Raw genomic sequence first — 27,605 nt, 5'->3', positions numbered from 1 at the left:
CCCAAAATAAAAGATGACCCTATTCCTTGAAAGCTAGTCCTTACTCTGGCATTCAAGGTCTGCTATTATCTGGTATCAGTCTACATCTAATATTATTTCCTATTTCCTAATAAATTATCTCTTTTTGAGATAATTTTCAAAGAAACTACTAAAATGTCTATGGTTTTCTAGTCCTAGGCTTTTACTAACAATCTTCCTTTCATCTCTCAGCCCTTTCCACCGTCTTCAAATCGTTAGAAGACATGGTAACAACAAAACATGGTCTTTGAACTCAGACAGAACTACAATCCACTACCAGGCCCACAGTAAGATCCGAATAAATGGCAGCTACTATTATTAATATTAAATAAGGGCTAACATTTACTGTGTGCCAGATTGTCTATTTCATCTTTCAATACTTTTTTTTTTTTTTAGGGCGATTGTTGTTATTGCTCTTTTACTGAGGAATTAAATGTAGGTCTAGAAGGTGTTCAATAAACAACTTAACTAAGGTCACAGGGCCAGGAATTCAGTCTTCTTTGCCAGGAGGCCTGCAGCTCAACGCCCAGGGTCACACACCACGCGGCTTCCCCCGCAGACGGTCTCTGCGGCTCACGGGCGCCTTCCGTCCCGCAAGCTCCAGCAGCCCCGGGCCCTGCCTCGCTGACGGCTCTCCGCCTTCCACGGCTGCCACCCGAACCCGGGCTTCAGCTCTGTCCCCAGCCTCCTGGGGACTCAGATTCCCTGACCCTGATCCGACCCAGTAATTCAGCCAGATACCTCGGGTGGCCTTCGAGGCATCCTCTGGGTGGCCAGCAGCATCTAAGAAACGGATGTCTGGGCCCTAAGACACGGCCAGGGGGTGCAGAGAAGCAGGGCACTTTTTTGACGATGCTGGGGCTGAGGCCGGTTGGGCAGGAGATCTGCCCCTGCCTCTCCAGTCACAGGACAGTGTCCTCTCCAATCTGGGCAAAACTCTAAAGGGTTGGTGCCATCCCTGCGCCAACAGCGTGAGAACTTCACAGTGTGAGATCGCCGAGGCGCGTTAACGTTATCGCTCCCGGCCGAAGGAGGACAGGCGGGCCACGAGGACGCCATTGCTCCGAGGCGGTGGCCTCTGCGCATGCGCGGCCCACGGCGCCTAGGCACTGCACAGCGCTTACGTACAGCACGGCGCCTACGCATAACACGGCGCCTACGCACAGCACGGCGCCTACGCACAGCACGGCGCCTACGCACAGCACGGCGCCTACGCACAGTAGATTCCCGCACTTTCTTTGCAGGCGACAAGGGCGGTGGTTGCTGACCGGACGACTGTTGATTGAGGCGAGGGAAACTGAGGGCTGAAGCTGTGTGTCGGGTTGGCAGGAGGGTCTAAAAGGGAAAGAGGCATTGACCCCAGATACCACACTGCCCCATCCGTGGGCGGGTCGGGAGAGGCCTTTGGAAGAGCGTCTCTGCTCTGACTGGACCCTCTTCTCTCACGCCCCGACCGGGAGCCAAAACTGGCCGCCATTTGAGTCCGCGGCGTGTGTGGGTGGCGTTGTGTGCGCGCGCCCATGCTCAGTCTGGAAACTTTTTGCACACGAATGCCACCAACCCTCTTACTAAGGCCACTTAGGTCCGTTCAGAAGCCGGGGTTGCGGGCTTCTGTCCTCAGGATGAGTGGCATCTTGGGGTCCCTGCTCATCTTCCCTCATCTTGGGGTCCCTGCCTTCAGGATCAGTGACCCTGTGGGGAGAATGTTACACCTGAAAACATTTTTGTTGGCCGGGCGCGGTGGCTCACACCTGTAATCCCAGCACTTTGGGAGGCCGAGGTGGGCAGATTACGAGGTCAGGAGTTCGAGACCAGCCTGGCCAACGTGGTGAAACCCCATCTCTACTGAAATACAAAAATTAGCTGGGCGTGGTGGTGGGCGCCTGTAGTCCCAGCTAGTCAGGAGGCTGGGGCAGGAGAAGCGCTTGAACCCGAGAGGCAGAGGTTGCAGTGAGCCGAGATCGCGCCATTGCACTCCAGCCTGGGGGACAGAGGGAGACTCCGTCTCAGAAATAAAAAAGAACATTTTTGCTGCTGTTTATTGTTTGTTTAATACTTAAAAACGTCTTAGCCTTTTAAGTCCCTCTAAATACAGGATGTGAGTTGCGCTGGTAGAGAAAGTGGCAGAATCTCTTTCCTGGCTCCTACCAGGAAAGAGATGGCACAAGAATATTTTCTAAAGGGTCTGTCTCTGCCCATCTTCAAGCCTAAGATGTTGGAACAAAGCAGAGGCAGCACCCGACCTCGTGTTTCCCAAGTTTTATTTTTACACACGATAGTTGAATACCTCAGTCTGACTCGCATGTTGCTTAGTTGTGTATGTGTCTGTCTGTCTCATTGGGTCGTGAACTTGGAACAGAAGTTACCTGGTTTGGGTTTGTTTTTGCCTCTTCATGCAATGGGCAAGTGTTTGTTGAATTAGATTGGGGTCGAAATGTATTAGGGGGCTAAACATGCAAAATTACAAGAGAACTTCTATTGTGAAAGAAGAAAGCTAAGGAAAAACTTGTTTCACTTGTTGAAGTTGTGGAAATGGAGTTGCAACTTATCATTACAATTATTCTGGATATGAAGAGAGGAGTTAGTCTTTTTTTTTTTTTTTTTTTTTTTTTTTGGAGACGGAATCTGGCTCTTAACGCCCAGGCTGGAGTGCAGTGGTGGTATCCTGGCCCACTGCAACCTCTGTCCGTCTCCTAGATTCAAGCAATTCTCCTGCCTCAGCCTCCTGAATAACGGACTACAGGTGCCCACCACCATGCCCGGCTAATTTTTGTTTTTTTTTTTTTTTAATTTTTAAAAATTTTCTGTGTTTTTAGCAGAGATGGAGTTTCACCATGTTGGTCAGGCTGGTCATGAGCTCCTGACCTTAGATGATCCGCCCACCTTGGCCTCCCAAAGTGCTGGGATTATACGTGCCCACCACCTTGCCTGGCTAATTTTGTGTTTTTAGTAGAGACAGGGTTTCACGTGTTGGCCAGGCTGGTCCTGAAGTCCTGATCTCAGGAGGACTTAGTCTTTGGTATTATATAATCCAGGCAGTTCAAAGTGATGCCAAGGCAGATAACCCCCACAGTGTCTTAAAGTGGGGCATAGAGGATGTTCCCAGTGGCTAAGTACTGTGTTTCCTTCCTGGTCTTGGAAGCGTATATATTTGCCAATGCTGTCGTCCATTTTCCTCTTGGTAGTTCTGGTTCAGAATTCTCTTTGTGGGTCCCGGATTCTAAAATAAATTACATATACTGTTTGAAAAAATCTGCATATATTTCGGAAGCAATATATTTCGGAAGCAAGGTTACAGTTGCTCTAGTCGTTAACTTAATTTGAACAGGGTTGGAGAAGTGGATTATGTTGTAAACTCTTGGAAAGCAAGGGACTCCCTCCAGTATTTACATGATCAGGTTTGAAAGTGGTTTAAAACCATAATTTCGGTAATTACTGGGTTGAGGATTTGGTTTTATGGTGAGACAATATGAGTTATAAATTTATTTCTTTGCAGGTTTAGTGGGACAACGTCATAAATTTGAATGCTGAAGGGAAAATTATAGATTTTGATACTGAAGGAAATGAAGCGAAGTCTAAATGAAAATTCAGCTCGAAGTACAGCAGGTATTGAACAACTTTTATTTTACAATTTTCTATATATCATATAAAGCTTGTATAGTTTATAGATGGAACATTTTGGAAATAACTTTAAAATAGATTGAACGGTTAGTCTAGCCTCTTTACTTTTTAGGCCCCAGGAAGTAAAATAACTTACTCAAGACAAAACATTTAGTGGTAGATACGGGAGTAAGATCAAACTTCTTGGATTTATTTTGGTGTTTTTTTCTACAAATTAGACATGCTTGAGTTATTCTGTGCTTTTGAACTGGAAACAAAGAAATAGATCTGTTTTTGTTTGTATTTGTGACTGACTTGCTAAAAATATTTTCAGAAGCACTTCTGTCTTTCTAATAGCTTCTCCTATCACTTTTGCTTTCCCAGTTTATAGTATAAAGACAGAGGGCAAGGATGATGAGAACCAGGGGAATGATGATGCATATTGAAGATAATAGTAACTGTTATTTGGGTGGGTTAACTGTATTCAAGACATTAATTGTATATATTTATTTAATCCTTACACCAGTCCTCTGAGTTAGGTTATTATCGTCATTTCTGTTCTTCAGATGAGAGAACCAAGGCTGAAAGAGGTTAAATAAGTGATCTACGATGTCGCAGAATCAGAATTTGAACCTAGGAATCTGGCTCTTAGTCCATGCTCTTAATCATTATGCTGTCAGTATATGTCATATTGGCACAAAGAGTTTAGGGAAATTGCCCAAGGTCATACTTTGAAGTTGTAATTCAAACCTACTTTGAAGTCTTAATTCGGAACCAGGCCATCTGATGCCAGAGCCCACTTAATTCTCCCAGCCTTCAATCAGAGAGTTTTCAGAGAGTCTGTATTTGCCTGTAATACAATTGATGATGACCAGTTAGAGAATGGTACAGTGGCAAGGGATCTGAACTGGTATTAAGAATCTTGCGTCCTATCTAGATTCTTCTACTGACTTGCTTTATAGCAATGCACAAGATTTTTGAACTTGTTTCCCCTTCGAGTTCCCTAAGTTTTAAAGTTTATATTTTGTGACTTTTAGCCTGACTTGAGATCCGAGATCTCTCTGGAGGAATTGGTAGAAGTATTTATTCTTATTTGGACTGGATATTATTACTCTCTGGATATTATTACTCTCTAAGGCATTCTCAAAATGATCCACAAAGAAATATAATTACGGACACCTGGGGTACTTGTTAAAATTGCAGAGTTTTGAGTTCCAGGCTAACTCTATCAAAATAAAATCTGTGAGAGTGGAGTCTAGGAACCTGCATATTAAGCATTCTAGATGAATCTTAGTCCAGTGAAGCTTTGAGAACCAAGGCTCAAAAGGATATGGCACTGTTGTTCCAAGCATGGTTCAGAGCTTGGTTCTTCTTCATCTCCATTGTACTCCAGAGGTCCCCTGCAGTGGTTATGGTAATAGGCAAGCACAGGACATGGATAAGGAAGACAAAAAGTGGATTTGGAAAGGTTGGGGGATGAGCGAGGAGATGGGAATTAATTCCATGTGTGAGGAATTAAAACAGTGTTAGGGTAGAATAAGAAAAGGTTTTCGAAGAGACAAATGAGGCTATTCAGGATCTTAAAAAGAATGTAAAAATCCAAAGATATAGAAATGTAGAAGTATATTAGCATATAGAAGTAGACAGATTTAAAATGTATATTATATTACTAGTTATTTTACAACTAGATCTGCTTATGCATCTGTTATGTACTAATTTATTGGTGCATTCAATTTAGGCTGTTTGCCTGTTCCATTGTTCAATCAGAAAAAGAGGAACCGACAGCCATTAACTTCCAATCCACTTAAAGATGATTCAGGTATCAGTACTCCTTCTGACAATTTTGATTTTCCTCCTCTACCTGCAGGTAAGAAAATTAATAATATAAAAATTTTCACGAAATACAAACTACGATTATAGAAAATTGTATTTTCTATTTTATTATAATTGAAAACAGAGTTTTTCTTCTTTCCGTTATCCACATATAGAAATTACATGGCTCTTTTCTGAACATTACAGGTCAGGAGTTTGAGTTTCTTTATCTACAAGGGTGGCTTAGCATTTAAATGGAGTATCTTAGATTTGGAACCTTTGTTCTAATAAAGTAGTAGCATATATTGTAAAAAATATTTGTCATTCTTAAAATACATGTGGATATTATAGCTTATATATTTGGTGGTAAAGAATGGAAACACATGAATTGCCTCAATAGTAGGGATAAGTATGCATGGGAACACAGGAGAAATGGAAAAAAAAGATAGATTTTAGGAAGTGCAAGTGCCTGAAAATACCTGGTGCCTGGCTATAGTCTTTTTCTCTTCTGAGGGCATTTTTTGCCTCATTCATTTGTTGACTGTTTACTCTGTGGTCTCAGTGTGTCCCCCCTCCCCAAATTCATACGTTGAAACTTAACTGCTGGTATGATAGTATTAAGATGTGGGGCCTTTAGGAGGTAATTAAGGCTCTGCCCTCATGAATAAGATTAGTAACTTTACAAAAGGTTTGAGGGAGCTGTTTGATCCTTTCCTCATGTGAGGACACAGTAAAAAGCCTTGACTTCCCAGCCTCCAAAACTAAGAAATAAATGTATCATATTTATAAATTACCCATTCTGAAGTATTTTTTGTTATAGTAGTGCAAATGGACTAAGACACACCTTCGTCCAGTGGGCTTCTTTGTAGCTTCAGCTGGCACATGAACTAAGTTGTCCTTGCTGGGAGTTACATAACCTTTTAGTTCTAGTTCTCAGAGGTCATTGGTAGGCTGTCCTCTGTATCTCATGATGCGTGTCCTCCTGAAGTACTTCGGGCTCTGACCAGGGCTACTCTTTGTCAGAAATAGTAATTTTCCTGTATTGGGTAAGAGAGAAGACTACAACAGTGTTTTTGTTTTTTGTTTTTTAAATTTTTGTCTTGATCCATTAGTTGGGCTGGGATATAATTGATCTTTAAGAAGAAGAAATAGAAGAGAATAAGGTAGAGTAGAATAGAAAATACAGCCATACACTGCATAACAATGTTTTGGTCAGTGATGGACTGACCTTTGTGATGGTGGTGCCGTTACAATGATAATGGAGCTGAAAAATTTCTATCTCCTAGTGACATAGTAGCTGTGATGATGTCATAGCATACTTTATTATTTTTTTTTATAAATTAGTATAGCCTAAATATATGGTGTGTTTAGTATACAGTAGTGTATAGTAATGTCCTAGGCCTTCATATTTACCCACCACTTAATCACTAACTCACCCAGAGCAACTTTAAGTCCTGCAAGCTTCATTTATGGTGAGTGCCCTCTTGAGTGTATTGGTTTTTATCTTTCCTATTATGTTTTTACTGTGTCTTTTCTATGTTTAGATATGTGTAGATACACAAATACTATTATATTACAGTTGCCTATGGTATTGAGTGAAGTAACATGTTGCACAGGTTTACAGCCTAGGAGCAATAGGCTATAACTACACCCTAGGTGTGTAGCAAGCTACACTCTCCAGGTTTGCGTAAGCACACTCTTTGATGTTGGCACAACAGCAAAATCACCTGACAATTCGTTTCTTAGAATGTATGCCTGTCATTAAGTGATACATGACTGTGTCAGTGTATCGCAATATTAAGGATAAGATTTGATGGTGAAGTTTTATATTCTTTTTCCTCCTTTCTTTATCTCTGTCTCACACACACACCATGCATATATATGTTCTGAGTTATGATGTATTTCTTTCTGTTGGTGGGATTTAAAAAGTTCAAGAAACATTGGATTAAATGAAATTCATGTTACAAAGTTTGAGGTACTATACTAGAACTGATTGTAGAAAAGATACTGATTAAATTATCTTTGCTTAAAATATAATGGATAAGAAAGACATCTATAAAAATTAATAAGGCAGGCTGTGACAAGTTTTCCAACGAAGTTTGTATATGCAAGTTCTTTTCTTCTTCAGGTTTTAAAACCCCCCAAATTAAATAAGTATGAAGTTATTATTTTGAAAAATACTACCTATCTTACTTTTATCTATGTTACTTATATCTTTTGAGATTGGGCCTGGGAAGCTATGAATCCAGAGTTGGCTCCTGTAATAAAAACAATGGACACCGGGTATGTAGAAAAATATAAACCAGTGGATGTGTATCTGTTACTGACTGATGTTATTCTTCTATGTATATCTTAGTTTCTCAATTTGAAAGCAAACTATTAATATTTAACAAGACATATTTCCTTGAAAGGCAAATACCACATTCAGTTTCTCGTCCTCTGAGAAGTCAAGATTCTGTCTTTAATTCTATTCAATCAAAATCTGAAAGAAGCCAGAGTGGTTGGAGGTGAGTCTACTTAAAATTTCTTTGTTCTTCTTTTTTTTTTTTTTGAGACGGAGTTTCGCTCTTATTGCCCAGGCTGGAGTGCAATGGCGTGCTCTCGGCTCACCGCAACCTCCGCCTCCTGGGTTCAGGCAATTCTCCTGCCTCAGCCTCCTGAGTAGCTGGGATTACAGGCATGCACCACCATGCCAGCTAATTTTTAGTATTTTTAGCAGAGACAGGGTTTCACCATGTTGACCAGGATGGTCTCGATCTCTTGACCTCGTGATCCACCCGCCTCGGTCTCCCAAAGTGCTGGGATTACAGGCTTGAGCCACTGCGCCCGGCCTTGTTCTTCTATTCCTTCTCATTTTCCTGTCTTTCTCTTCATCTTTCCCTCTTCCTTTACTTCTTCATTTCTTAAATAGAATTACATTTAGACAGTTTCTCTAAATAGTAACTTTGGCGGTATTAATCATGTTTTATAAACGAACTTAAGAACATGCTTGGAAAACTTAAAAGTATGTAAATTTGCTGATTATGCTTCAAAAGGTTCTTAATGTGATAATGAAATTTATGGCAATATTATTTATGATTTTGCTTATGGATTATTAATGATTTAATTGACAATAGATCGGAATCATATCTTAGTATTGGTTATATTTAGGAATTGAGAAGCAGTTAGAGTGCTCATTCTTATCCTGTAAGACAGTCAGCTTCAAGGTAAACAGAATGGAAGAAGAAAGAAAAATGGAGGCTGAGATGCATATGCATCTGCAACAGTAGGGGCTCAAGGAGTGGATAAGATGGTCGAAAAGATGGTGAAGGTTCTTGCCATAAGGATCAAAGTTTAATGTTTAAATAGCATGAAAAAACTGGTAGAAAAAGAACATGGATTTTTTTTTCGGTTGGTCTTTAATAGCCTTGGATAAATGGCAATATTGAAGGAAATAATTTTGGAAACAAAGTGCTGGGAAAACACCACCAAATACATATATCAGTCATTGTTAATTATTTCAGTAATCTCTACAACAACCATATGAAGTTAATACTATTCTTTTTATTAGATGAAGATACTGTATTTTTTTAAAGGGAGAATTTTTTATATAGTTGTTAATAAATACATTGAAATAATACCTTTATTTCATGCCTGTAATCCCAGCACTTTGGGAGGCCGAGGTGGGTGGATTACAAGGTCAAGAGATTGAGACCATCCTGGCCAACATGGTGAAACCCTGTCCCTACTAAAAATACAATAATTAGCTGGGTGTGGTGGTACATACCTGTAGTCCTAACTACTCGGGAGGCTGAGGCAGGAGAATCACTTGAACTGGGGAGGCAGAGGTTGCAGTGAGCCAAGATAGTGCCACCGCACTCCAGCCAGGGTGACAGAGAGAGACTCTGTCTCAAAAAAAAAAAAAAAAAAAAAAAAGAGTTTTGATTTTATTGTTCATGCTAGTTTCCCCAGGACCAGTCCATTAGTTTCTTCACAACAAGGCCTTAAAACTGGGCCTGTTCAGTGGTTTGGGATGGTTCTTAGAGACATTGTTCCAACTTCAGGTGCTAGAATAAAATCCGTTTTGACAAGCTCTAGACAGAAAACTAGGTAAAATATTTTAATCTGGACAGGTAGCCAGTATTGGATATTACAATTTGAATTAATACATGATCTGTCAGACTGTTGGAATACAACAGAAAATCCAGGAACAGAGAACATTTAAAATGCAGCTGGTAATCTGTTGAAGATCTTTTGAACCAGTTAAAGGTCTAATCCTCAGGTTTAGAGACCAGGCTAGCATCACCAGATTTAGCAAATAAAAATAAAGGATTCCCAGTTAAATTTGAATTTCAGGTAATCAGTAATTTTTTAGTATGTGTTACAGCCAATATTTGGGACATTCTTATATCAAAAATTTGTTGCTTATTTGAAAATCAGATTTAACTGGGCATCCTGTATTTTTTCTGGCAGCCTAGTCTAGACTTCCTTGGGACATGGAGTTTTCAAGAATAAAGTACACTCCTTTGTTAGACACATTGTCAACACAGATTTCATTCACCAGAATTAGGATATGGGCAATTAGTAAGATTAGTAAAGATGGGCTTCTTTGCCAAAGCTCCTACAATTGGCTTTAGACTCTGAGGAGACACTGAGCTTGCACTTACTTAGTAGTTAAGAAATCTCAGTTGAGGAATTGAGGTGATATGAGGACTTTTAAAATTTAAAAATTTTTAATCTTTTTTTTTTTTTTTGAGACTGGATCTCACCCTGTTGCCCAGGCTGCCGTGCAGTGGCACGATCATAGCTCATGGCAACCTTGAACTCCTGGGCTTAAGCAATCCTCCCACCTCAGCCTCCTGAGTAGCTGGGACTGACTATAGGTGTGCACCACCATGCCTAGCTAATTTTTTAATTTTTAGTAGACATGAGGTCTTGCTATGTTCCCCAGGCTGGTCTTCAACTCCTGGGCTCAAGTGATTCCCTCACCTCAGCCTCCCAAAGTGCTGGAATTACAGGAATAAGGTATTGTGCTCAGTGAGATGAAGGCTTTAGAAGCTGAGAACTGAACACAAACTGGCAAAAGGCTTCAGGTAAATGCATAAATTTTAAAGGAATATTGGGATATTATTTTTTTCTGAAATAACTTACTATTCTCATTATAAAAATAATAGAATAATTCTAGAAAAAAGGTAAAAAGAAAATTATTCATAGTTGCACTGATCCAGAGTTAAGCATTTATTTATTTTTCAACAGAAAAAACAAGCCATTTCACCTTTTTTGAGTCTTAGATCTTTATCCGTGGGAAAAAAGTTGAACTAGATGATATCTAAGGTTCCTTCAGTGCTCAGTATATATTGTGGCTAAAACATACAGCTTTGATGTATTATGTAGTTTGTGCTGTCTTGTCTATCACCACCAAGAAAACCATTGATTAAGGATTTTACAAATACACAAATATATTTAACGTGTTTGTATGTAGTGGAATACTTAGAATTCCTATTGCACGGATTCGCCCAGTATTGTTTTCTTATTACACAGCATATCTTTCAACCATTCTTTTTATACAGATCTACTGTAAAAGTTTAATAATCTAAAATGTTATATAACTTGTCAGTAATTCATAAAAGGAGGTGGCACACCCCCAATACCCATATAACTAAATTTTTAATCTTTTAAATCTCCTTCAACTTGCTCAAGATGGCCAAAGATATGAGGAATATTTTCTTTTGGACTTTTATTTGCCTCTGTAACACTCTCTTGACACTCTCCTTGTTACAGTTCTGACTGCAGTTGAATATTTATTGTACTTCTATTATGTGAAAAAATTTTAATTAGGGCCGAGCGCGGTGGCTCACATTTGTAATCCCAGCACTCTGGGAGGCCGAGGTGGGCAGATGGCCTGAGGTTGGGAGTTTGAGACCAGCCTGGCCAACATGGTGAAACCCCGTCTCTACCAAAAGATACAAAAATTAGCCAGGCATGATGGCGTGTGCCTGTAATCCCAGCTACTCGGAAGGCTGAGGCAGGAGAATCACTGGAACCTGGGAGGTGGAGTTTGCAGTGAGCTGAAATCCTGCCACTGCACTCTAGCCTGGGAGACAGAGTGAGACCCTGTTTCAAAAAAAGTTGTTTTTTTAAAAAATTAAACTTATATGTATTTAAGTTGTACAACCTGGTATTTTAATATGCATATACATAGTGACCTGATGATTTCAATCAACCCAATTAACATATCCATCTCTTCACATAATTACTGTTTTTTCTTGTAGTGTGAACACTGAAGATCTACTCTCTAAGCGAACTTCATCTGTATAGCACAGTATTATTAACTAGTCCTCATGCTATACATTAGATCTCTAGATTTTATTCATAGTTTATAACTTTGTAGCCTTTGACTCACATCATCTTATTTCTCTCACCTCTTCACCCCTGGAAACCATTATTCTACTGTCTACTTCTATGAGTCTGATTTGTAAAGATCTCACATATTAAGTAAGCACATACAGTATTTTTATTTCTGTGTCTGACTTATTTCACTTAGCATACATCCTCTAGGTTCATCCATGTTGTCACAAATGGCAGGATTTTCTTCTTTTTAATGAATAGTATTCTGTTATCTCTTTATGACATATTTTTTAGTCCATTTATCTGTCACTTAGATTGTTTGTATATCTTGGATTTTTTTTTTTTTTTTTTTTTTTGAGGTGAAGTTTCGCTCTTGTTGCCCAGGCAATGACGACAGACAATGTAATTACAATGGTGTGATCTCAGCTCACCACAACCTCCATTTCCCAGGTTCAAGTGACTCTCCTACCTCAGCCTCCTGAATAGCTGGGATTATAGGCATACACCCCTATGCCCAACTACTTTTGTATTTTTAGTAGAGATGGGGTTTCACCATGTCAGCCAGGTTGGTCTCGAACTCCTGACCTCAGGTGATCCACCTGCCTCGGTCTCCCAGAGTGCTGGGATGACAGGCTTATATAAGTCACAGCGCCTGGCCCTCTTGACTATTGTGAATAATACTGCAATGAATCTGAAAATGCAGATATCTCTTTGAGATACTAATTTCATTTCCTTTGGATACGTATCCAAAAGTGGGATTGTTAGATTATATAGTAGTTCTGTTTTTAATTTTTTTGAGGAACTTCCATACTGTTTTTCATAATGGCTGTACCAAGTTACATTCCCACCAAGAATGTGCAAGAATTGCCTTCCTCCACACCCTTGCTAACACTTGTTATCTTTTGAATTTTTGATGACAGCTATCCTGACAAGTGTGAATTGATACTATATCATTGTAGTTTTGATTCGTGTTTTCCTGATTAGTGATGTTGAGCACCTTTTTATATACCTATTGGCCATCTGTGTGTCTTCTTTAGAAAAATGTCTATTTAGGTTGTTTGCCCATTTTAAAATTGTATTACTTGTTTTTGTTACTGAGTTCTGTGAATTCCGTAAATATTTTGGATATTAACTCCTTACCAGATAAGTGGTTTGCCAAAATTTTCTCCCATGCTGTAGATTGCCTTTTCACTCTGTTGATTATTTCCTTTACTGTACAGAAGTCTTTTAGTTTGATGTAGGTCTCACATGTTGATTTTTGCTTTTGTTGACTGTGCTTTTGGTGTCATATTTTAAAAAGTCATTTGCAAGATCTATGTTAAGGCGTTTGTTTGCTATGTTTTTTCCTAAGAATTTTATAGTTGCACTTCTTACATTTAAGTCTTTAATCCATGCTGAATTGATTTTTGTATATGGTGTAAGATAAATGTCCAATTCCATTCTTCTGCTTGTAGATACCCAGTTTTTCCAACACCATTTATGGCAGAGACTATCTTTTCCCCATTATGTGTTTTTCTCACTTTTGTTGAAAATCAATTAAATGTAAATGTGTGGGTTTATTTCTGGGCTCTTTACTCTGTTCTGTTAGTCTATGTGCCTGTTTTAATACCAGTACCATACTGTGGCGATTCCTATAGGTTTCAGGTATAATTTGAAATAAGGAAGTGTGATGGCTGCAGCTTTGTTCTTCTTTCTCAAGATTGTTTTGGCTATTCAAAGCATTTTGTGGTTTAATGTTTTAGGATTTTTTTTTTCTATTTCTGTGAAAAATATCATTGTAAGTTTGATAGGGATTGCATTGAATCTGTAGATCATTTTGGGTAGCTTGGACATTTAACAATATTCTTCAAATCCATGACACAGGATTTTTCATTTATTTTCTCTTTAGTGTCTTTTTTTTTTAATCAATGTTTTATACTTTTTAGTGGATAGCCCTTTCTCCATGTTGGCTATTTATTCCTAAGTATTTTACTCTTTTTGATGTTATCATGGTGGGATCATTCTCCTGGTTTTCTTTCGGGATATCTATTATTCATACAAAGAAATGCTCCTGACGTTTGTATGTTAATTTTGTATCCTGCAACTTTACTAAATTTGTTTTTTAGTTCTAACAAAGTTTTTTAATGGAGTTTTTAGGGTTTTCTACATACAGATCATGTCATCTGCAAACAGAGACATTTACTTCATCCTTTCCAATTTGCACTCCTTTTATTTCTTTTGCTTGGCTAATTGACTGTCTAGGACTTCCCAGAAAAGTTGAGAATTCCTTACCTGAAATGTTTGGGATCAGAAATGTTTCAGATTTTTTTTGGAGTTTGGAATATTTGCAAAATACCTACCAGTTGAGTATCCTAAATCTGAAAATTCAAAATCTGAAATGCCTCAATGAGCATTTCCATAGAGCCTCATGTTGTTGCTCAAAAACTTTCAAATTTTGGAGGATTTCGAATTTTGAATTTTCAGATTTAGAATGCCCAGCCTGTATGTATGTTTGAATAGAAGTGGTGAGAGTGGGCATCCTTGCCTTGTACTGTATCTTCGAGAAAAACTTCCGGTTTTTCCCCATTATGATGTTAGCTGTGGGAATTTTGCAAATAACCTTTATTATGTTGGAGTATGTTCCTTCTGTATTTATTGTTTTGAGAGTAAACTGAATGGATGTTGAACTTTGTCAGGTGCCTTTTCTGCATCTATTTTTAATTCTGCTACTGTGGTGTATAACATTATTGATTTGCGCATATCAAACCACTGCGCATCCCAGAAATAAATCTCAGTTAATCATGGTATGTAATTTTTTAAGAAAATACTTCAACTTTCGCTTTAAATGTAGGGGATACATGTGCAGATTTGTTACATGGGAGTATTGTGAATGCTAAGGTTTGAAGTATGGAACCTGTCACCTCACCCATGTAATGAGCAGAGTACTCGATAGGTAATTTTCTTGATGTGCTGTTGGATTTGCCTTGCTAGTATTTTATTGAGGGTTCTTGCATCCATGTTTTTTAGTGATATTGGTCTAGTTTTCTAGCAGTGTCTTTGTTTGATTTTGATATCAGAGTGATACTACCCTCATAAAACAAATTTAGAAGTATTCCCTCTTATTTTATGAAAGAATTTAACAAAGATTGGTATTAATTTCTCTTTGAATGTTTGATAGAATTCACTGTGAAGTTGTCTAGTCCTGGGCTTTTCTTTGTTGAGAAGTTTTTTATTACTTCTGTAATCTTCTTCTTCTTGGTCTGTTTAGGCTTTCTACATCTTCTTGATTCAATCTTGGTAGTTTGCATGTTTCTAGGTATTTACCCATTTCTTCTGTGTTATCTAATTTGTTGTCATATAATGGTCATAATAGCCCCTTATGATCTTTTTTATTTCTGAGAAATCCATTTTATGTTTCCTCTTTCATTTGTTTAAACCTTCTCTTTTATTTTTTTAGTCTATGTAAGGGGCTGTTGACTTTATCTTTTCAAAAAATCTCTTAGTTTTGCCTTTTTTTTTTTTTTTTTTTTTTTTTTTTTTTAGGCAGAGTCTCACTCTGTTCGAGGCTGGAGTGCAGTGGTGCGATCTTGGCTCACTGCAGCCTCCTCCTGCCGGGTTCAAGTGATTATCCTGCCTCAGTCTCCCGAGTAGGTGGGATTACAGGCACCCACCATGACGCCGGGATAATTTTTGTATTTTTTAGTGGAGACGAGGTTTCACCATGTTTGACAGGCTGGTCTCAAAATCCTGACCTCAGGTGATTCACCTGCCTTGGCCTCCCAAATGCTGGGATTACAGTGTGAGCTACTGTGCCCAGCTTAGTTTTACTTTTGTTTTTTTTTTCTTGTTTTTTTTTGTTTGTTTTTTTCCTATTCTCTATTTTATTTCTATTCTAGTTGTCTTATTTCCTTTATCTGCTTATTTTGGGCTTAGTTTGTTCTGTTTTTCTAATTCCTTTAGGTGTGAAGGTAGGATGTTTATTTGAGATCTTTTTATTTCCACTTCGGCAGTTATTTCTATAAACTTCCCTTAGCACTGCTTTTGCTTTCCCATAAGTTTTGGTATGCTGTGTTTTGTTTCTGTCTCAAGATAATTTAAAAATTTTCTTTTTAAATTCCCTCTTTGATCAATCATTGTTCAAGAGTGTGTTGTTATATTTGTGAATTTTTCCATTTTCTAGCTGTTATTCATTTCCAGTTTTATACCACTATGGTCAGAAAAGATACTTGGTATGATTTTGATCGTCTTAAATTTGTTAAGTCTGATTTTGTTACCTAACATGGTACTTATCCTGGAGAAAGTTTCATCTGTTCTTGAGAAGAATGTATAGTCTTCTGCTGTTGGGTGGCAAATTCTGTGTATGTCTTTTGGGTCCGTTTGATCCATAGTGTTATTCAAGGTCACTGTTTATTGATTTTTCTGTCTGGATGATTTATTTATTATTAAAAGTAGAGTATTGAGCGTTCTTTCTATTATTATATTGCTGTCAATTTTTCTTTTATGTTTGTCAATATTTGCTTTATGTACTTAGGAGCTCTGATACTGGATGTGTATATATTTACAATTTTTATATCTTCCTACTGAATTTACCCACTTTCATTATATAATGACCTTCTTTGTCTTTAGAGACAACTTTTAACTTAAAGTCTATTTTGTCTGACATAAACTCAGCCACCTCTGTTTACTTTTGGTTGCCGTTTGCATGGAATATCTTTTTCCATCCTTTTATTCTAAGCTTTTATGTGTCTTGTGAATCTAAACTGAGTTGATTGTAGACAGCATATAGTTGGATCTCTAATCCAGTCAAATCCTCTTTATATACACATACCGCATCATATTGCACTTTTTTGCACTTCACGGATAGTGCACTTTTACAAGTTGAAGGTTCGTGGTAACCCTGCATTGAGCAAGTCTATTGGTGCTATTTTTCCAACAGCATGTGCTCACTTCATGATTCTATGTCACATTTTGGTATTTCTTGCAATATTTCAAACTTTTTCATTATTATTATATCTTTTATGATCTGTGATCAGTGATTTTTGATATTACTACAAATGTGCTGTTACCAATAGAGTTATAAAGCTGAAATAAATTTTTCTAGACCATGAATAATAAAAGTAATTTCTATAACCGTGAGAGAGAGGAAAGACAAAACTGTGTTTCTGTTCTCTTTATTGAAAATAAAATTACAAAAGTGTTGGGTTTGGTGGTACATGTCTGCAGTGCCAGCTATTCTGAAGGTCAAGGCAGGAGAATCACTTATGCCCATGAGTTTGAGACTGACCTGGGCAACATAATGAGATCATGAATCCAAAAAATATTATAAAATTATTGTCATATGAAGAAGTGATCAATGTAGGAAAAATTCCTATAAAAGGGTATCAGGCAGTTAATTTTAATAATTCTAGTAATATTTTTTCTGAGTACTGTGATGTTTGTGGTGTTTATAACTTAAATTGTTGTAATTATGCTTTCTTATTATTTTGTACTAACTTTATACCCAATTAACAGTGTTTCCTAAATTGTACAAGCTTCAGGCCTCATAAAATTTGAATTTGTTCCTGCTCAGTAGTATACCTAGACCTCTTTTGGATTATTTACCTAAATAAAGGATGGATTGTATTGGTTGCCCTCTTGTGATACTTGCATTTCCAGGAAAATTATTGAGAATTAAGAATTTGTGGGCTGGGAATGGTAGCTTATACCTGTAGTCCCAGCACTTTGGGAGGCCAAGGAGGTGGATCACTTGAGCCCAGGAGTTTGAGGCCAGCCTGGGCAACATGGTGAAACATTGTCTCTATAAAAAAATTAACAAAAATTGGCTGGGCATAGTGGCACTCACCTGTTCCAGCTACTCAGGAGGCTGAGGCAAGAGGATCACTTGAGCCTGGGAGATTGAAGCTAGAGTGAGCTGTGTTCTCGCCATTACATTCCAGCCCAGGTGACAGAGCGAGACCCTGTCTCTGAGAAAAAACAAACAAAAAAAGAATTTGTGACTTGGACTAGTTTTACTTCCTGTGGAACTCCTAACTAGCCTGCTCAGCAATTATGCTTTTGATTTTGGCCTCATTCGCATCTAACATAATGTTCTGGTCAGCTGATATAACACACTTAATGTTGCTGGCAAATGCTGCACTTAATTCATTATAGGGCTTTTAAGCTACATAGTAAAAGCACAAAATTTCTAATCAAATATTAATAACTCTGCATCCTACCTATATGTATTCTTCTCGTGATTTAAAATAATTGATAAGCCACAGTTTAACTTCTTAAATTTTACTTTGTAGAAAATTTAAAAATTGAATATATAAAGAAGTATGCAAATGCCCTCAAAATCTTACCACTTGGATGGTAAAAAGGATGCTATTATTTAAAAATATACTTTGTAGTACTAGACTCTGAGTTGGGACATCTTGTATTTCGCGGGCTCTAGACTTGTGAGTAATTTGCTGTATGACTTCGGGCAAGTTAATTCCTCATTAGGAATCAGTCTTCTCATCTAGAAATAGAGATAATAATATATTGTAGGGTTGTTGTGATGTATTTGGAATTTCTAAGTAGTTAGTAGTTATAAAGTGCTTTCTATATCATAAATTGCCATACAAATTAATTATTTTTTTTTAATAATTAAGAAACCTTATAGAAACAAATTCTCTCTCTCTCTCTTTTTTTTCTCACTATTACAGCTTCAAAGATGGTAACAAAACTACCAGCTTGAAAACTTGGAATAAAAATGATTTTAGACCTCAATGTAAACGAACAAACTTAGTGGCAAATGATGGAAAAAAATCCTGTCCAATGAGTTTGGGAGCTCAGCAACAAAAACAATTAAGAATACCTGAACCTCCTAACTTATCTCGCAACAAAGAAACCGAGCTACCTAGACAAACACATTCATTAAAAATATCTGGTTCCACAATGAGAGGTCTAGACAAAAACAGTGCATTACAGACATTTAAGCCCAATTTTCAACAAAATCAATATAAGAAACAAATGTTGGATGATTTTCCAGAAGAAAATGCTCTGAAGGTAAATGTTTAAATATCAATTAATGACCTATTCACATTTTTTTTAATGTGAGGTAAATATTTAGAAATTTACAGAGATAAGGGCATCTGAAATCAATTCCATGACATACATTACTTGATTAGCATAAATGTTCAGTTCCATTGAAGTGGGTGAATGTTGGTTTCCGGAATATTTTCTTAGAGGATATGAATGGCTGCTGGCTCCTTCCCTAGAGTGTGAGTGCATTAGGGAGAGGAATGGCCTTACCTATATTTGTCACAGGATCTGGCATATGATGCTTTAAAATATTCAGTGAATGAATGAGTGAACAAGTGCCCATGTAAATAATTCTCCTCTTGATTAATTGTCTCCAAGTGCACCCTGGTTTCTCCTCCTCCAGTAGAGTAATGATGGCGTTAATTAGGGGGGTAACTAAAATTTTCAGTAGTTCTTTTTACACATTTGTCCATTGTAAGGACTTAGAATTTTTACAGAGAAAATAAATGAGTATGATGAAAAAAGAAATATTTTTCTAATGCTATGTTTTTTATTTTTTCAAAAGGAAACCTCATTGTATCAGGTACAGTTTAAGGAAAAAGACAATTCTTTAAGAATTATTTCTGCAGTTATTGAAAGCATGAAGTACTGGCGTGAACATGCACAGAAAAGTGTACTTCTTTTTGAAGTATTAGGTAGGTAAAATACTTCAAAAATACTTCAGTAATACTATTTGGACAACAAGTTTTAATGTCTGATTAGTCCTTTTTCTTCCAAATAAAACAGTCTGATTTTTGCTCCTCCCTAAAGTATATTCAGCGAACTGAGGTTTTAGTAATAGTCCCTGTGGTAGATAGAATAATGCCCCCTAAACATGTCTAGATTATAACTACCAAAATTTGTGAATGCTGCCTTATATGGCAGAAGGGACTTTGCGGATGTAATTAAGTTAGGGATCTTGAAATGGGAAGATTATCTTGTATTACTTGGTTGGGTTAAGTGTAACCACAAGGGTCCCTTATACAAGAAAGCATCAAGGTCAGAGTCAGAGAGATAGAAAGATGCTGCCTTGCTGGCTTTGAAGATGGTGGAAGGGGCCATGAGCCAAAGAATGCAGGCATCTTCTAGAAGCTGGAAAAGTTAAGGGAGCAGATGCTAGTCTAGAGCCTCCAAAAGGAACATAGCTCTGATGACTCATTATAGACTTCTGACCTCCATAACTATTAAAATAATGCTTTTGTGTTGTTTTAAGCCAGCCACTAAGTTTGTGGTAATTTGTTATAGCAGCAACAGGAAAGATACAGCCTCCTTTTCCTTATGTTTATATATAAATGTAAATATAAATGTGTATATATAAGGAGTAGTGGTCAGTTAGCTGCAGTTGCCCTCTAAAGGCAGCTGATGACCATCCCTAGCCCACTCAAATGACAGTACTAAGTGTATAAGTGTATTTCATCTATACATCACTGAGTCAAGTTCTGCCCGACAGACCTCAGCAAGTAGTGATCAGTGTCTCAGATTTCCATCCATGCATTCATTGCACATGTTGAACTTTCACCTAAAAATGATTCCAGTTTCTCTCTTGTTACCATTAAGGAAAAAGCTTTATTATATAAAGTGACATTGGATTCAATAGAGACTCAGACTCTGAGTAAACACACTGTATTAGTTTTCAATTGCTGCTTAACAAATTAATGGAAACTTAGCAGCTAAAAACCACACCCACGTCTAACTCAAGTTTTGTAGATCAGAAGTCCATGTGGGTTTGACTGTGTTCTGTATTCAGGATATCACAGTGCCAAAATCAAGGTGTTGGCTGGGCTGGTTTTGTTCAGTTTTCACTTTTGGCTTTTTAGAGGTTTCCATGCCTCTGGCCTCTGGAACTCCCATATACTTCAGGGATTCTTCATCACGTCCTCATTTTGCCTGAATCATGTTTCTGAGCTGGTTGGTGTGGCTGTTACTACTCTACATTGAAGCTTGTCTTAGCTCTTACTTTGTTCAGTTCTTACTGGTAGCTATATAACTGCAATAGCAGATGGTTTTCTGTTTCATGTCTGTTTTCTGTCAGAACTAGAATACTGTTGGAGGTAGAACGTCTATTTCAAATATCTTAAACCCTGTTGGACTTCCCACTAAATTGCTTTTTCCTGTGTGAAGGATGCCTTTGGCTCTCACTTCATTTGCAGAGTAGAAATATTAGAAATAGCCTGAGCCTATTAGAAGGATGTGCTAATTCCATTCATTTCCCCAGGTTCTCTTTGGTGAATTGTTCAGGTTCACTCCAGAATCATCCTTTTAAAAATATCACAATACCCAATATAAACAGCAGTAGACATTCTTACCAGGAAATGAGGGGATTCCATGCTTTTATATGTGATGGTTAGCTTTCACAGTGCTTTAATAAGCCTGAGTTCTAGGCTAGACTCCAAACTTACCTAAGGTAGGTACTTCCTTTTTGTTAGACTTTAATGTCTAGCACACTGCACAGTATATAGGAGGTCCTTTTCAGTTGCAAGGCTCCCCCTCCACCTTCCCCCCAAAAAACAACTTTAGTGGCTTTTCAACAATAATAGAGAATTATTCATGAAACTGAAAAGCAGCTGGGTTTTTTACTTTAGGCAAAGCTTGATCTAGTTGCTGAAGAGATGGCACAGTGACTTCTCTCCATCTTTCTGGCCAGTCATAGTGTTGGCTCTATCTTAAGGCTCCACCCTATAGTCTCTCCAGAAGCTTCTGACTCTCCCCTTATGGTAGCAAGCTGATTATTAAATTTCTTTAGACTATGCATTCTTATGCCACACTATCACATTCTTAGGTTTTTCTTCTGGTTGCTCTTTCCTAGAAATTGACAAATGAGTCTTTGCATATAGTCATTTCTGAATGTAACACACCCAGCATGGAAACCCTGAACTGTGTAGTTGAGTAATAAAATATGCTGATTGAATTAAGTCACTCACAGTTCACTCCTGGATCTGAGGATGGGGACAAATCCTATCCAAATAATGTGGCTAAAAATGTAATTTTCCTAAAGGATAACTGGATCTTTTTTTAGAAGAAATGGAGGCCAGCCTCCAAATAACTCAGTAGATGGTTATTAAATAAATGAATAATGCTGTCATTTGATAATAGTTTCTTGAGATAAACATGAATTACAATTTGCATTTTATAGGTGAAGAAATCGTTTTGAAAGTGGTTAAACAATTTACTCGAGGAGGGAATAGGGAGATGTAGGTCAAAGGGTACAAACTTACAATGTAGGATGAATAAGTCTAGAGACTTAATGCACAGAGGAGGTCTATAGTTAATATTACTGTATTGTATATTAAAAGTTTGCTAAGAGAGTAGATTTCAGAGGCTCTTACTACACACAAAAAGCATAACTATGGACAGTGGTGCGTATGTTAATTTGCTTGCTGTAGGAATTATTTTTTATATATATATATGAAAATATGTTGTATACCTTAAATGTGTGTAATGAAAATAAATTAAAAACTCAGTTTGCGAAGCCGGGCGCGGTGGCTCAAGCCTGTAATCCCAGCACTTTGGGAGGCTGAGGTGGGTGGATCACGAGGTCAAGATATCGAGACCATCCTGGTCAACACGGTGAAACCCCGTCTCTACTAAAAATACAAAAAATTAGCTAGGCATGGTGGCGCGTGCCTGTAATCCCAGCTACTCAGGAGGCTGAGGCAGGAGAATTGCCTGAACCCAGGAGGCGGAGGTTGCGGTGAGCCGAGATCGCGCCATTGCACTCCAGCCTGGGTAACAAGAGCGAAACTCCGTCTCAAAAAAAAAAAAAAAACTCAGTTTGCTCAAAGTCACAAAATATTAGTAAGTTGAAGGACCTAGGACTTGAACACCTGACTCCTGATTCTAATTCGATGTTTCTTTTTTCATTAAATTATGATGCTTATTTGTTATACCTGTCCATTTTATTATTATAATATTGTAGACTGTTCTGGGGATTTAACCACTCTATACTGCACATTCTAAGGAAAAAGTTTCAGATGGGCATTTCTTGTCAATTGTATGAGCTTGGTAGATGGTCTGTTCCTAAGTTGGAGAAATTCAGAAGTTTTGTTTTCCTTCATATAAAACTGTCTGAGAAATATCTTCCCTTCTTAAAATGTCTTCTTTATTATTACTGTATAAAAAGAACTATACATAATATGAATAGTTATTTAAACATCAACTTTGTTAAATTTTATTTGCAATTTACCAACATTTATTTTTTCCCCCATTTCAATATTGCTTAGCTGTTCTTGATTCGGCTGTTACACCTGGCCCATATTATTCAAAGACTTTTCTTCTGAGGGATGGGAAAAATACTCTGCCTTGTGTATTTTATGAAATTGTGAGTATTTTTAAAGTATTCTTCGCAAAGCCTATGTCAACAAAATATAAAAGTGCAGGCTACAATTCAGTCGAAATAGAAATTCTGTTAACAATTTAGTACTTTCAACACTTTGGTTTAGTTCTGATATGAAAGTTATTTATTTGTATAATATGAAGAGCCTTCTATGTGCCAGGTACTGTGCTAGAAGCGAGGGATATAAAGGGGCATATAAATGGTAAATGGCTCTTTCTCCCAAAGAGTTTGTGAGACTGGTACAGAAATGTTACACTGTGGTATGGTGAATGGCATGGTGGAGCTAGGTATGTGCAGCATGCTAAAGAAGTAGGTAAGAAAGATGGGGCAGATCAGGGAAAGATTTTTTAAAAAGGTGGTAACTTATCCTAGATCTTTAAGGACTAATAAGAATCAACTCAGCCAAATGTGTTGGGGAGGGAAAGAAGGATGTAGTCTAACGTGAGGGAGCAGCATATGCAAAGACATGAAGCTAAGAGAGAGCTTCACTTGTTTAGGGAACTGAAAGTATTGGCTTGGTGACACAGAAGTCTGGAAATTGCAAAGGAGGCTGTAGACCTACATACATTGAGGCTGTATAGAGCTACATGCTTTGTAAAAGTTTAACCTTAGTTCCGATATTGTCCTCAATTCTGAAATCAGACTTGGATTCTAGCATTTACTCCAGCATTTACTGGTTTTATGACCTTAAGTAACCTGCTTAAATTACTTGAATTTCAGATTAAAAAATAAATCTATAAAATGGGGAAACAAATTCCTACTTTAAAAGGTTGTTATGGAGATTAAATGATGAGACATGAATATACAGTGCATGACACATAGTAGGTGATCAAGAAATAATTGTCATGTCAATTCCTATAATATTTTGAATGAGTATTATTTTTATCTAGTCTGATTTTTTTAAAAAACTTTGTTATTGAAGTATAACATTTACAAAAAAGTATAAAAATCATAACTGTACAGTTCTAGGAAGTATCACAAAGTGAATGCTACCCAGGTTAAGAAATAGAACATTGCCATCACCCCAAACCCCCTTGTGCCTCTTCCTGTTCACTACCTCTTGTCTTCTACCTACAAGTAACCAACCACTAGCCTGGCTTTTAATGTCATCAATTCTGTTTTGAACTTTATAGAAATAATATCATATAGTATGTCTTTTAAAATATTTGAGTCGGGGGAGAGGGCCCAGGAATGCCAGAGGGCAAAAAAAAAATTGATTTCCTTTACTTGACACAATGTTTGTAAAATTCATCTATGTTGTGTGTAGTTATAGTTCACTCATTTATATTGCTGTGTAAAATACTGTGTTGCATGAATATACCATAGTTTTCTATTTCACTGTTGGTGGGGATTTGGGTTTCTGGATTTTTGCTGTTATACATAATGTTCTATGAACATTCTTATCTATGTCTTTTATGCATTTGCATGTATTTTTGTTTTATATATACCAAGAAGTAAAATTGCTGGGTCATAGATCACGTGTATATTCAAATATAGTAGTTATTGTCAAAGAATTTTTCAGAGGATTGTGTCAATTTAAATACTCACAGGCAATGTAAGAGAGTTGTTTCTTTGTATTCTTACCAATGCTTACTATTGTCAGTCTTTTTTATTATAATTATTCTGGTGAGTAAGTTTAGTGTTATTTCTTTACAATTCTCTGGGGAGTAATGAGATTAAATACCTTTTCATATGCTATTTGGATGTCTTCTTTTGTGAAGTCTGTTTGGGCATCTTGCTGTTTTTTCTATTGAGTTATTTGTCCTTTTCTTACTGATTCTAGGAATTTTTTTTAACTATTCTGGGAATAAGTTTTCTGTCCATAATGTGCATTGCAAATATTTTCTCACATATGTGGTTCACTTTTACACACTTAATGATGGCTTTTGATAAACAGAAGTTTTTCATTTTAATACAGTCCTTTTATCAATCATCAGTCTTTTCCCTTATAATTAGTGCCTTTTGTGACTATTTAATGAAAGCAATTCAGAATGCTTTAATTTTATTCATAATTGAGAGGACTTGGAGATTGCTAGTCTTTTTCTGATTTACTTGTCTCTAAAGACATAGATAGCACTTTTGAGTACCAACTGTAAGTCTTGGGTCAGAGTTGGCGTGGTTACTAGAATCTCTTTTCTTTGGGAGCCTCAGACTTGTTCTCCACATATACAAGTCTGAAAGCTCTGCTCAGTTTCTTAGAATCTCAACTGCCTTTCTGTAATTTGCAGATATCTCAGGGAGAAAGCACCCTACAAATCAGGTTTCATCTGAGAGTCCCATACTCTTCTAGATGGAGGGGGGTCTCTGTAATTCTTCACTGTTTTGATATCTCTCTGATGCTTATGAGGATTTTTTTTTCTTTCTTTTTTTTTTTTTTGAGATGGAGTCTTGCTCTGTCGCCAGGCTGGAGTGCAGTGGCACAATCTTCCTCACTGCAACCTCCGCCTCCCAGGTTCAAGTGATTCTCCTGCCTCAGCCTCCCAAGTAGCTGGGATTACGGGTGGGCAGCACCACACCCAGCTAATTTTTGTATTTTTAGTAGAGATGGGTTTCATCATGTTGGCCAGGATGGTCTCAATCTCCTGACCTCATGATCCGCCCACCTTGGCCTTCCAAAGTGCTGGGATTACAGGTGTTAGTGCCACCATGCCTGGCCACAAGGAGATTTTTTTTTTTTTTTTTTTTTTGGAGACAGAGTCTTGCTCTGTTGCCAGGCTGGAGTACAGTGGTGCAATCTCTGCTCACTGCAACCTCCACCTCCTGGGTTCTGTCCCGACCTGCAGGACAACAACAGGAGCTCGAAGGGAGGGCGTGGGGATGGATGGGAACAGGAGATGCGAAGAATGGAGACAAGACAGGAGTCTGATCAAGTCTCGTTTATTGTTGCTAAGCTCACAGCTTAAATAGGCGCAGGCAGAAAGGCGGGGCAAGGGTAGCTTGCCATTGGGAAATTCCGAAATTCCGGCCTATGTAAGTTTCAGTTTTATGTAAGTTTCAGGAAACTGAAACTTAACAGCAGGAAACAGAAACTGAAACATTACTGAAACTTATTGGGAGGGGGGGACTACAGAAACTGAAACTTATCAGCAGGAAACATTAAACTGAAACTTGTCAACAGGAAACATTAAACTGAAACTTATGCAAACCACAACATGGCTGAGTAGATCACAAAATGGCGGCTATTGCTGCCCACAGGGTTCAAGAGATTCTTCCTCCTCAGCCTCCTGAGTAGCGGGGACCAGAGGCGTGTGCTACCACGCCTGGCTAATTTTTGTGTTTTTTGTGTTTCTAGTAGAGACGGGGTTTCACCATGTTGGCCAGGATGGTCTTGATCTCTTGACCTCATAGTCCACCCACCTCGGCCTCCCAAAGTACTGGGATTACAGGCGTGAGCCACCATGCCCAGCTGGGAGATTTTTAACAAAACAGTTCATCCAGTTATTCTAATTGCTCTTATCTGATGAGCTGTTTTGAATCACCCAGTCTGCTGCCTACTGAAAGTGGAACTCTGAGAATCCAATATAAGAGTGGGTAATTGATGTGTTGTTACCCTGGGAATTATTCAGTCTTTGAAGAAGCAACAACTTGCTAGCCTACCAAGTGAGGGTCTCTCCTCTGCTACAGGGCACCAATATGTGAATGACTATCAGAGTCCTGTCAACATTGGGGCCCTGACTCACGTGAAAGAATTGCAGCATTTTGAGGTGATACATGTTTAGTTGATTGTATCAATATTTTAAAAAATTGAAATTCAAAGGAAGTAATAATTAATTTTTTTATATTTATATTTTGAAAAACAGGATCGTGAACTTCCAAGACTGATTAGAGGCCGAGTTCATAGATGTATTGGCAACTATGACCAGAAAAAGAACATTTTCAAATGTGTTTCTGTCAGACCGGCATCTGTTTCTGAACAAAAAACTTTCCAGGCATTTGTCAAAATTGCAGATGTTGAGATGCAGTATTATGTTAATGTAATGAATGAAACTTAAGTAGGGATAAAAGGAAGTTTAAATAGCATAAATTATAGCAGTTTTCTGTTATTGCTTAATTTACCATCTCCATAGTTTTATAGCTACTGTTTTCCTGTATTTCACTTGTTGAATTAAAGTATTTGAATCCTCTTAAATGTGGAGTTTTTGAAGCACAATTTTAATGTTTTTATTAAAACGATCTATTTGCGGCCGGGCGCGGTGGCTCAGCCTGTAATCCCAGCACTTTGGGAGGCCAAGGCGGGTGGATCACGAGGTCGAGAGATCGAGACCATCCTGGTCAACATAGTGAAACCCCGTCTCTACTAAAAATACAAAAAACTAGCTGGGCGTGGTGGCGCGTGCCTGTAATCCCAGCTACTTAGGAGGCTGAGGCAGGAGAATTGCCTGAGCCCAGGAGGCAGAGGTTGCGGTGAGCCGAGATCGCGCCATTGCACTCCAGCCTGGGTGACAAGAGCGAAACTCCGTCTCAAAAAAAAAAAACCAAAAAAAAACCCATC

At 38.0% G+C, this 27,605-nt stretch overlaps 1 protein-coding gene across 1 annotated transcript; it reads left to right on the top strand.

Annotated features, from left to right (window-relative positions):
* Positions 1 to 1,240: 1,240 nt before the first annotated feature.
* Positions 1,241 to 27,242, top strand: SPATA22 (spermatogenesis associated 22). Its single transcript, XM_003933075.3, has 8 exons — positions 1,241 to 1,625; positions 3,515 to 3,624; positions 5,357 to 5,485; positions 7,653 to 7,713; positions 7,842 to 7,937; positions 18,423 to 18,765; positions 19,307 to 19,436; positions 26,914 to 27,242. The coding sequence occupies exons 2-8, from the start codon at positions 3,582 to 3,584 to the stop codon at positions 26,919 to 26,921; spliced, it is 810 nt and encodes a 269-aa protein (XP_003933124.2). The 5' UTR covers positions 1,241 to 1,625; positions 3,515 to 3,581; the 3' UTR covers positions 26,922 to 27,242.
* Positions 27,243 to 27,605: the final 363 nt, after the last annotated feature.

Source organism: Saimiri boliviensis, chromosome 17 (assembly GCF_048565385.1).
Source record: "Saimiri boliviensis isolate mSaiBol1 chromosome 17, mSaiBol1.pri, whole genome shotgun sequence".
NCBI lineage: Eukaryota > Metazoa > Chordata > Mammalia > Primates > Cebidae > Saimiri > Saimiri boliviensis.
This window is presented reverse-complemented; position numbering and strand designations above follow the sequence as displayed.

Excerpts from the sequence above, each read along its gene's own strand:
- SPATA22 (XM_003933075.3), top strand. The coding sequence starts at position 3,582 with ATGAAGCGAAGTCTAAATGAAAATTCAGCTCGAAGTACAGCAG. Across the intron at positions 3,625-5,356 it reads TTCAGCTCGAAGTACAGCAG|GCTGTTTGCCTGTTCCATTG; the intron begins GTATTGAACAAC and ends CATTCAATTTAG. Across the intron at positions 18,766-19,306 it reads CAGAAGAAAATGCTCTGAAG|GAAACCTCATTGTATCAGGT; the intron begins GTAAATGTTTAA and ends TTTTTTCAAAAG.